General features: G+C 40.6%; 2 protein-coding genes across 2 annotated transcripts in view; both read right to left on the bottom strand.

The window, feature by feature from the left end:
* The window catches only part of kcnc4 (potassium voltage-gated channel, Shaw-related subfamily, member 4), a 35,873-nt gene extending 31,297 nt beyond the window's left edge, over window positions 1-4,576 (bottom strand). Inside the window, exon 1 of the mRNA XM_017722024.2 lies at window positions 3,161-4,576. Within this exon, the coding sequence (XP_017577513.1) occupies window positions 3,161-3,808 (648 nt within the window). The 5' untranslated portion in view covers window positions 3,809-4,576. The remainder of the gene's footprint in view (window positions 1-3,160) is intronic.
* A 1,892-nt stretch (window positions 4,577-6,468) lies between these two features.
* Window positions 6,469-10,167, bottom strand: hspa1b (heat shock protein family A (Hsp70) member 1B). Its single transcript, XM_017722022.2, has 2 exons — window positions 9,898-10,167; window positions 6,469-8,637 (listed from the first exon to the last, which is right to left on the bottom strand). Exon 2 carries the CDS (start codon window positions 8,612-8,614, stop codon window positions 6,698-6,700), a length of 1,917 nt encoding a protein of 638 aa, XP_017577511.2. The 5' UTR covers window positions 8,615-8,637; window positions 9,898-10,167; the 3' UTR covers window positions 6,469-6,697.
* Between the last annotated feature and the right edge of the window lie 1,539 nt (window positions 10,168-11,706).

Genomic DNA, 11,706 nt, shown 5'->3' with positions numbered 1-11,706 from the left:
TTGGCATCTGTAACGGGATAGCCCAGCACTCGTCACCAGACCGCTAAAAACAATATTTTCTTTCTTAAATTATGACTACTAAAAAAATTGCGACCATGCTTTTCCAGCTGGTAATACAAGCTCACAAGAATCTCTCTCCCACTCTCCCGTGACAGATTTTTGAAATGTTCCACTGTTTGATGACTGTGTCATGTTCTGATCATAAATGACAGTTTAAAACATCGATTAACCACCCAGGTGGTTAAAACTTGAAAGTAATAATGACTCGACAGTTATCGCAATATGTTTCGATATCAAACGATGTGAATTTTGTTTATCGTGCTAATGTTTTTGGCCATATCTCCCAGCTCTAGTTGGAACTAAACTCTGCAGGTTGGTTGATCTCCAGGACCAGGATTGGGCATTTAGTTGTTGAGACTTCTGTGTACATTTCTGTTAAATATATTTTTTGCTTTTCTTCCTGAAACACCTCAGTAACTTGTTTCCATTTTGACTGGAAATGTATTTTTCAATATATTTTTCAAACAGGGGAGAAATTTATTTCCTATTTAAATTAGATCCAAAATATCAAACTCTCAGTAGTAAAATCCATTTGTATGTTCAGTAAAAAGCTTTCTCACCCAAGCTGTCTAATTCTTTTGTCTTTTATGTACCAGCTTGCACTGATGCAATGCAATTTGTTGCAACAGAATCCAACCTAGAAATTTGCTGCGCTGTGCTCAGTATGTTTGATGTGAATCCATTAGCTGTAAGAAAAAAAAAAACTAATAGACACAAACACTGAATCATGCTAATAAACCACAGGAATCTGATTCAGGAAGCAAAACACCTCAACTAATGAAAATTTTACAAGCAATTACACTAACGCATAAGAAAAAGATTCCTTCAGGCCACAAAACATGCCATCTACTCAGTGTCGTCTGACAATAGTACCCATAGTATTATGTGATTGATGTTAATTTCAGAGGGAGGTACTGTGGGAGCTATTTTTATGTCACTGAGCTTTAGGGATTGTATGGTGTACAGAAATATATAAAGGTAGAGGTAAAACTAGAAAAACTATAGCGAGAGAGAGTGGCAATGATTTACATCACCACAGCAACTGTAGAGGCCATCCTGTGACAGCTCTGGCTCGTCTCAATCTGATAGACTCAGAGGTGTCAGTACAGGCACATTACACGCACTACAGGGCCTATCTTGCTCTCTTTTGTTGCTCTCTCTCTTTCTCTGTCACTCACAACTGCCCTTTGTAGGCATATGAATGCCTGTGGCTCATTCAGCAGAAAGTCCATTGGTGAAGTGGAAGCTCCTTAATTTACTACAGGAGAGCTCAGTGCCCTGCCTTAGGTCCACAGCAGGCTGACATCTGTTTTATCTTTTGCAAAAATCTTTAATATGCACAGCATTCAATGTGTTGACACTAAAGATGATTGACTCTTTTGAAATTGTAGAAATTAGTATGATAATTTTAGACCTGCACAGGTATGAGATCCAAGTAAATAGTGAACATATCTTGTATGAGGTACATTTTGTTAGTTAAAAATTATATACTGTCATCTCACCTGTAACATGGATTACTGTGCATTCTGGAGTGTGGTAATATCCAAATACTGAACACTAGTCAAGATATATTAGTCAGTATCCGCAATGTCCGCAACATTATGCTGTTATTATACACACAAAGAAAAGCAGGATTGTATGCAGTGCCAAAGAGGTTGTATGAGTTGTATCAATAGCAGAGCCCTTTTTGGTACTATATAGAAGCATTTGTTTAAATGGCTCTTAAAGGGTGCAAATCATGGAAAACCAGATTCCCCTGGGTTTTTTAAATAAATCAGTTAAAGTAATATGAAAACACTGTCAATGTTTTCAAAGCAGGCCATGTATGGAAACTGAGGTGCAGAAACAGCCCAGTTTGAATTAACATTGCTGTTCCATTTCTGTGACATCAGGAGAACTTATTTACATATATCCACCTAATCAATAAACAGCAGTTTAGCTCCACCCATTCATATTGCAGTTCTAGGGAATGTTTCAGTTGTGTGGTTTTTGAATGCAGCACAAGACAAAGTAGCCAATCAGAACAGAGCTCTTTTATATCAGTCCTATAGGCACAGTAACTAAAACTGCCTGTTTCATTCTAAAGGGGAAAAAAAGATGGAAATGTTAAAGAGAAAATTAATTATGGGGAAAAAATGAAATATAAGGAAAATGTAGGATTAGCCATGCAAAGAACCATTTATGTGAAATGTGTTCACGGTGCCATAATCATTGCCTTTACTAAAGAATCCTTGAGTGTAGATTATTATAGCAAGTGTTATCAAGTATCTGTTTTAACATCTACAAACAGACAGAATGATGCCATCGTGGACACACTGGAAAGGTTTTGTTATTATATGAACGTACATTACTTATCATATGAATCTGTGTGCACTACCCATGAGCCTGTGTATTAGTTTATAATATGAATATTGATCATAGATTCTATTCTGTGTATAATAAAAAGCTCTTGCTTTAACTGCTTTAAAGCAACTCACACTGCAACTGTGTGAAATCGGACTTTTCCAGTGACAGCTCATCTGTCTCTGCCTGCTTTCTGTCCAGCTGCTGTAAATAGTTTTGTGCTAAACTGTTTGCATTACCCTTCAACCCACACTTCTAAGAGTAACCTGTCACATATAACCCCGTTATTAGTCTACCATGTCTACACACCTGAAAACGTTGGTTCCATGAGTTCTATATAGAAGCATTTCATACTTGAATGGTTCTTGGTGAAGAGGTTCTTCAGATTGACAGAGAATGTGTTGTATATGCTTATACTTGGCTTATCTTCGTAAACTGTTGGCTTACTATAGACTTTTTAAAAAATTTTATAGAGCATCAAAATGGTTCTTCTGTTGTTAAATGCTTGACTCTATAACAGCAGAACCCTTTTAAGTGCTGTTTAGAACCATTTACAACAGATTCTCTGAACCACTTCATCCTGCAATGAACCATTTAAGCATAAAGTGGTTCTAAACAGAACTCATAGTTCTAAACAGAACCACTGCCTTCACTAAAGCGCTTTAATCTGTGTACTATGGCACCTGTTGCTCGCGCGCGTAACGGGAACTTTTCTCCCGTTTTGTCCATCACTGTTTTCTTTAATTTGCTGACTTACCCTTGCGGCTCGAGAGGAGTAGGGGTCTTCAAAGAGTGCCCATATCTTGGGCTGCCAGGCGACGAAACGGCTGCGCGCGCGCTCGGGCGCGTCCTCTATTCCCAGGCGCTCGTCGTCGTCGCCGTCGTTGTCGGGCTCTGGCGGCTCGAAGATGTCGAGCGCCTCCTCGGCGTCGCGGTGCTGTCGGTACGTCATCCAGCAGCACGGCTCCACGTCCGTCTCATCGATGCCCCAGAAGGCGAGCTCCTCCTCAAAGAGCGGCCCGCACACGTCGGCGGGACAGTGCAACTTGCCCGTGCGGTAGTAGTTGAGCACGTAGGCGAAGATGGCCGGGTGGCGGTCGAAGAAGAACTCGTTGGTGGTGGTGGTGGGGTTGGTGGTGGTGGTGGCTGTGGTCGTGATGGTCGTGGTCGTGGTGCTGGTCGTGGTGGCGGTGGTAGGGTCCGTGTCCGCGAGCCACGCGAGCCGCGTGCCCGGCAGGCTCCTAAGCGTGCTCTTGTACGTCTCGTGGCGCGTGCCGCCAACGTTGAGGATGATCTTGTCCGAGTCCTCGGCCCTGGCCATCTCCTCCTTCAGACATGTTTTGGACGGAGGTTTGTTGCCTGACTTGCGCCCGCGGTAAGACGAAACACACACCGAGCTGATCATAGATTTGGACGGGCGGGCCGCTGGCCGATGGCGAAACGTCTGCGCTTTCCAACGTCTATCATCTGCACGAGCGACAGCAGCCGGGCGCCGTGACGAGCCTCAGCATGGTGCGATCAGCAGAGCCACATGGGTGCCAGGGGCCGCGGGGGGACACGACACACAGCCACCTGATGCTCTCCAGACGACTGAGACCAAAGCAGAGGGAAGAGCTGGAAGCGGCTGGAAACTTGTGCTTTAATTTCGAATTACTGCGATAACGTTACATTAAGTTCCAGGCGGCTGCATAGGAGGTCGGTCTAGGTGGGATTTTACACGACCTTCAGCGCAGAAGCTCCATCATGTAGTTTTGCGCATCCTAAGATCGGCATAGATATGAGTTTTAAGCTCCTGTGTAACTTCACACATGGACACACGGACAAAAACCACACAGAGCTCTCACCTCACCTGCGCTCGCATTGTCTCCACATAGCGCCCAGATGAACAGAAGTTTTGGAGGAAAAGAGCGTCTCAACAGACCAGAAAAGAAAGAACGTCGTCAATCCGTCATTTTTCTGCCGGCGGAGGACGAGATGATGGCAGTTTGTTGGGAAAAGATCTGTTGCATCTCCTCAAGTATCCTCCCTCAGCACAGTCAGGCGACCCAACCAGCACCCGCGGGACGGATCGGCGCGTTAACTCTTTCCCTGCTGGAGCCAAAGAGAGAAGAAGTGCCAAACGCTGGCTGCTGCCTCCATGTTGAGTAAACTGCTCTTAGATTTAAGGCAAAACTGCCACGAACGCCTTGTTTCACTGAGCCGTCTGACACTGAGTAAGCAGAGATGCGGTTTTTAGACTCTCTCCTGCTTCTGTTGTTGCAGAGTTGTATCTCATGCTCTGCACTGTGGCTTCATGAACATTAGACTGTAAACACAAGCCCAGTGATTAAAATCAGGACTGAGAAGTGTTGATACAAAGGAACGGCTGAAAAAATAAAAGAAGGATCTGCATCAAAGGTACATGGAGTCATGGGTATAATCTATTTAATAGTTATCTATAAAGAGCTGTAAAGGTCTGAGAGTGTTCTCTGTTGATTCATATTTAGTAAAAATGGCCATTAACTTCATGTTATCCATTTTTCAGTGTGTGAAACAAAAACAGAAAAAGACTCTAAACAGCTAAATTTAATATCATATTTTATTCATTCTCAATGTGTGTACATTTTGTCTTTCTTACAGCTTCCATTCTTTACTTGCTTTCAGTTTTCCAAGAGATCAGTGATATTTTACGTTCAGCCTTAGACATTGGTTGTATTTTCTTCTTCCTGCAATCCAAGTACACATTCAGTGATGTTGAGGTTGGACTCTGGAGTGGTCAGTCCATTCTTCTGTGAATACCAGCAGCTTCTTTGAGCCCCTTTCTCAGTATCAGTTTCTTCACAGCTACACCTCCTTTGAGGCTCCTAGTGTTGAGTTGTCTTCTCACAGTGGAAGGATGGACAGAAACACGTGGATTGTTTCAGATCTGAAGCAAGAGTGGCGCTTGATTTTCTCCTCTCTCTCAAAGATGAAAACTGTAAGCAGTAGCGGTTTTGGTGGTCTGTTAGATCTTGTACATTCATTAGGATTTCTCTTTTTCCCGCTTTCTCTTTTAATAGTTTTCTAAACTCTGGTTTTGGAAACTCTTGATTTTTCCACTTATTTTTAATTGACCTTCCCCTTTCTTATGACCATGCAACTAATCTCCTCAGAAACCTTTACTCAGGCCATAATCCTGAATAATGATCCTCACACTTTTTTTTTAACATATTGTATAATCAGTTGTGCACACACTGATTCATTGCAACTTTATATATCCATTGCTCACATCTTCAGCTGTACATATTTTATGCCATTTGTAACATACTTTTTTACCTGACACAGCTTCAGTCCTTAACATGTGAATGTACATAACCACCAATATGCCTCTTTTATTACTACATATGTTATGTATTTTATGTATTTTTATATCTAGTTTCATTAGATTATCGTTGTATCATTGGGAAAGCCAAACAGAAGTGGTAAGGAACAGCCCTTTTAAAGGAGCAGTATCAGATATATTGTGTTGTGCCACCCATTATGTGGCCCATGGGCCAGATTTAGCTTGACATATCTTCCTGTTTGGCTTGACAAGTGACCTCTATTTTGACAGTAATGTGAGTTTTGTGCAGCTGGAGGAATCATAGACCATTTGTTGTCTTCTTGCTCTGTGGATATATTGTGACTCACATTCAGCTAATGTTTCAGCCAATGCTCCTGGCCTGCAAAGGCCAAACAGTTCAGTACTCTTCATGTGAAACAGCCAAAACATTCTGAACGCTGTATAGACTGGCACCAAGGGTGATGTAGGCCTATATTAACCTTTTTTATAACTGACTTAAGTTAGTCTTCTTTAAAGGTAACTCAGAACGATTCACTTTAATTTTCTATCAATACTGAAAGTTGTAGCTGTTAGTGGAGAATTATGGTTCTGTATTAAACTTGCCCACGACTCTCAAATGAAGCCATGACCATTTGTCCAATTTGTCCTGCAATGCCATCTAGTGCACAGAGTAAAGATTTAATACCAGGGTCTTTTGCTGATGGTAGGGCTTACGCTTCTTATGTCTTCTTAAATGTACATCAATTGAATTCAATTACAACAAAGAGAAGCAACATTTTTATCCATTATTTTAATCCATTATTTATTTAAATCATAAAGTAATATAAAAACAGGCAGATAAGACAGTACAGAGAGGAAAAGTGTCCACAAAATGTATGACAGTGCAAAATGTGCTCACATGTACACTTCCAAAATCGACCATATCATTTGGTTTGGTACCAAAGCACTATATAATTTAATCAGCTTTCTAGGTCAGTCAACTTCTCATCATCTTCAATCCACTTCTTCAATGGTGGGGCCCTGTGCGCTGGACTCTGCCTGAGCTCCACAGCTTCCCATAGGAGGCATTCCTCCCTGGTACAATTTAGAGATGATGGGATTACAGACACTTTCCAGTTCCTTCTGGTGATGCTCATACTCTTCCTTCTCAGCCAGCTGATTGTTCTCCAACCAAGCAATAACCTCCTTACACTTGTCAATGACCTTCTTCTTATCATCCTCGCTAATCTTGCCTTTAAGCTTTTCATCCTCAACGCTGTTCTTTATGTTGAAGGCATAGGATTCCAGATTGTTTTTGGCAGCAATTTTCTCCCTCTGCATCTCATCCTCAGCCCTGTATTTGTCTGCCTCCTGCACCATTCTCTCAATTTCCGCTTTGCTCAAACGACCCTTGTCATTGGTGATGGTAATCTTGTTCTCTTTGCCAGTGCTCTTGTCTACGGCAGACACGTTCAGGATACCGTTGGCATCAATATCGAAAGTCACTTCGATCTGGGGTACACCACGTGGTGCTGGGGGGATACCTGTGAGCTCGAACCTTCCAAGCAGATTGTTGTCTTTAGTCATGGCTCTCTCACCTTCATAGACCTGGATCAGCACACCTGGCTGGTTGTCTGAGTAGGTGGAAAAGATCTGTGTCTGTTTGGTGGGGATGGTGGTGTTGCGTTTGATGAGGGCAGTCATAACTCTTCCAGCGGTCTCGATGCCCAGTGATAGCGGAGCAACATCCAGCAGCAGCAAGTCCTGGACGTTTTCAGAAGTGTCACCCATGAGGATGGCAGCCTGCACGGCTGCACCGTAAGCGACTGCTTCATCTGGATTAATGCTCTTGTTGAGGTCCCTGCCATTGAAGAACTCCTGCAGAAGCTTCTGGATCCTGGGGATTCTTGTGGATCCGCCAACCAAGACAATATCATGAATCTGGGACTTATCCATTTTGGCATCTCTAAGAGCCTTTTCTACTGGTTCAAGGGTGCCTCTAAAGAGCTCAGAGTTTAGCTCCTCAAAGCGAGCTCTAGTTATGGAAGTGTAGAAATCAATGCCATCAAACAGGGAGTCAATTTCAATGCTGGCCTGAGTGCTAGAAGACAGGGTCCGCTTTGCTCTCTCACAGGCTGTGCGCAACCTCCTGACTGCCCTCTTGTTCTGGCTGATGTCTTTTTTGTGCTTTCTCTTAAACTCCTCCACAAAGTGTTGGACCATGCGGTTGTCAAAGTCCTCCCCACCCAGGTGAGTGTCGCCAGCTGTTGCTTTCACCTCAAAGATACCATCCTCAATGGTCAAGATGGACACATCAAAAGTGCCTCCTCCCAGGTCAAAGATCAGGACATTCCTCTCCCCTTTCTTGCTCTTGTCCAACCCATAGGCAATGGCGGCAGCAGTTGGCTCATTGATGATCCTCAACACATTCAAGCCAGCAATTACTCCAGCATCCTTGGTAGCCTGCCTCTGTGAGTCATTGAAATAAGCTGGAACTGTGATGACAGCATTGGTGATTCTCAGACCCAAATAGGCCTCAGCAATCTCCCTCATTTTGACCAGGACCATGGAGGAGATCTCCTCTGGGTAGAATGTCTTCGTCTCCCCCTTGTATTCTACTTGGACTTTTGGTTTGCTGCCGTCATTGATCACTTTAAAGGGCCAGAGCTTCATGTCAGATTGAACTACAGGGTCATCAAACTTTCGACCAATCAGACGTTTGGCATCAAAAATTGTGTTGTTGGGGTTCATGGCAACCTGGTTTTTGGCAGCATCTCCAATGAGCCTCTCAGTGTCTGTAAAGGCGACATAGCTTGGAGTTGTTCTGTTGCCCTGATCATTGGCAATGATTTCAACATTGCCATGCTGGAACACACCCACACAGGAGTAAGTAGTTCCCAGGTCGATTCCAATGGATACTCCTTTAGGCATTCTGGTTCTTTATTATATGTAACCTGCAGTCAAAGAACAAAACACATATTTGGTATATCATACACTAGTAAAATTCGTATTGTAACTGTTTTTAAAATGTGCTCTGAGTAAAAGCTCTAATATTCTAATAAACAAATGACATCACATAATGTTCTCTGACCAAATAGACAATTTCCAATTATGTTACATTTTGTATAACTTTACTCACATACTTGTCAAACACTGGCTAATTTTCTATTATATGTCTGGATAACCTGTAAGTAGTTGAAGTTGTGCTGGAATTCCACTGATTTCTCTATATTTCTGTTTAATTCAGAGTGGTTTGATGATAATGTTACTTTTAAGTATAGATCCAGATGTTAAGTACAATGTCAATAATATGATTTTAATGGGTAAATACTATACACAAAAATATAAAATGAAAAGTTTAAAAACAACTAAAATGTATGATATTATGAATGCATCATGAGTCTTTTCTTGTTTTTTTACAGGTGGAAGATGTGGCAAAAATATAGTATTGCAACACATTTTTTATGATACACAACGACACTATTTATTTTTATAGACATCTGATCAGTTGGAACAGACAAAAAAGAACCAATAGTGCTACATTTTAAAGCACACTATCAAAAACTCAATGAACACAATGATTTTTATTCAATATCTGGCATGCTGTATTGCTCTTCCAGTTGTGTTGCAATCCAGTTACACAGTCTAATGTTGCTCTCTTTATAAAGAATCAGGCAGCTGGTAGTACTGATGATATAGACGATATGTCCATAAAAATGTATTGTACTGTACTGTGACATAATTTATCACAATGTTAGATATTTTCATATTGCCCAGCCCTACTTTCTCTTATTGCTTTTACAGAATGTATTTTCTGTCATTCATATTAACTCTGTATTTTTCATTTATCATATTTTGTTAACCAGTGATTTGCATTAATGTCTAAGCAATCAGGCAACATATTCATAACCACTTCATGTAATAGCTTGTGAGGTATTACTCGAGACTTTTAAAGATATTGCACTCTTCCCACATACGTTTCATATCAAACCATTCTGGATGAGTTTGTTTATATCTTAACCATTAAATTAGCAGGTTTTTAATAGTGGAATTCCTCTTTAACATAATTTTATTCTCAAATGTAAATAGTAAAGTAATGCTACATTATAATGCTATAAAATCTACAAGTACTTTAATACTTTGTCGTGTTAGTACTGCACCTGACTTGCAGTCTCGGACTACAGTTAATATGAAGCAAATCCAGAGAGACTTACAGTTCAGTTGTAGTGCAGCTTCTTGCGTTTCTGAGACTGGACTCTCCTCAAGTCCTCGTTGTCGCTCGTGTGGTTGGAGTCGTCTGTGCTCGCATGCCTCGCAAAGTGAAGCTCCATTATTTTTATATGCTCCATGTTGTTTCTAGAACTACTAGACTCGTCGCTGGTCTGACGAAGAAGTAACTTTAGAGGCTGACGAATCGCTCCAGAAGGTTCCAGCTATGGACCGCGTTGTTGAACATACTGCACTGACAGCCCAGGCCTGAATTAGCAGAGTGGGCGGGAGGATATCGTCATCGACCAATCACGAATGACAGATCAGCTATCTCCACTGTGATAGGCTCTCTGGTTATATTTTGATAGTTGAATGACATAATTTCTCTAGCTTTCTACCAGCTTGTCTTATACACATAAAAGTCTCCCTTAAAATGAAGTAGAACAGTTATCTAGTAAATTATAAACTACACTCTCTAAAAAGGCATGTAACAACAGAAGAACCCCTTTTGGTGCTATAAAGGACCATTTTCAAAAAGGCTCTGTATAGAACCATATAGAACCACTTTTTCATCATGCAGAGAACCATTTAAGCATGCAGTGGTTCTAAATAGAGCGATTCCTTTTACTAAAGAACCCTTGAAGAGCTATGTTTTTTAGTTTAGCTAGCAAACCTGTGAACAAACATATGTCTTCTGATTTTTTTAAATGTAATGCTGATAATGGGAAAATAGTGGTAAACTTGGTAAAAATAAAGTTTGCTTTGGGCACTGTTTAGCATACAGTTTCAAGCATGTTCCTCTTCACCATGAATAGAAACAAAAAAAACGTCACATTTATGGTAAAATAATGTGTCCGCTGCCTTTGTTTCTGCCTTTTTTCTGACCTCGCAAGAAAAACAAATACTACCTTTAACATTTGTTACATGATAATATGCTATTTCTTAAATACAGATGTGGAGTCAATTGTAAATACACACACTTTATAAACTGCTTATCCTTCTGGGTCGTGGGGGGTGCTGCAGCCTATCCCAGCATCCCAGTCATCGGGATCAAGGCAGGAAACACCCTGGACAGGTCGGCAGTCCGTCACAGGGCCAATTATAAATAATATGATTTTAATGGGTAAATAATATATATTCAAATATATTTTCATGACTATACAAGTCTGATCTCTTCTTACTGGACTTTAGATTGGTGAATAACAAGAAAAGTTTAAAAACTATTATGATTTATGATATGAATGCCTCATGAGTCTTTTCTCTCTTAGATGTGGGTGATATGGCAAAAATATAATATTGTGATACTTCCAGAAATGATCACAATACAAGATATGTCACAATATTCACTTTTTCAGCCACCCGATCGGTAAAGTAGCCCGTGACTTACAGCCTTAAGAAGCCAAAAATTCTATATACACAAATATGCATTATGTATATTTATGTATATAGAATTTCTAAACAGCAATAGATGTAGATAGATAGACAAATTCTTTGTATGTGCAGTACATGACGTATTGTTCTATAAAGCATGTTTAACAAAAAATGCAATAAAAGAGTGTGATGAGTATTTTTATGATAAGACTAACAGACTAATCATTAAAAAATGGCATCAGTAATGATTAATCATCATGTCCAGGCATATTTTCCACTTCAGACAATAAACTTAATAAACCAGCAATGGCCAAAGAACCAGTCCAACTTTGAACAGAACAAACATTTAATGAGATAACAAGGCAGGGAATATATGTCATTAGATAAAGAGAGGCATATTAACAAAGAGGATTAAGTACAGTTAATGTTAAGATAAACAAGTA

Source organism: Pygocentrus nattereri, chromosome 28, assembly GCF_015220715.1.
Source record: "Pygocentrus nattereri isolate fPygNat1 chromosome 28, fPygNat1.pri, whole genome shotgun sequence".
NCBI lineage: Eukaryota > Metazoa > Chordata > Actinopteri > Characiformes > Serrasalmidae > Pygocentrus > Pygocentrus nattereri.
The sequence above is the reverse complement of the archived record's forward strand: the minus strand, read 5'-3'. Positions and strand labels throughout refer to the sequence as shown.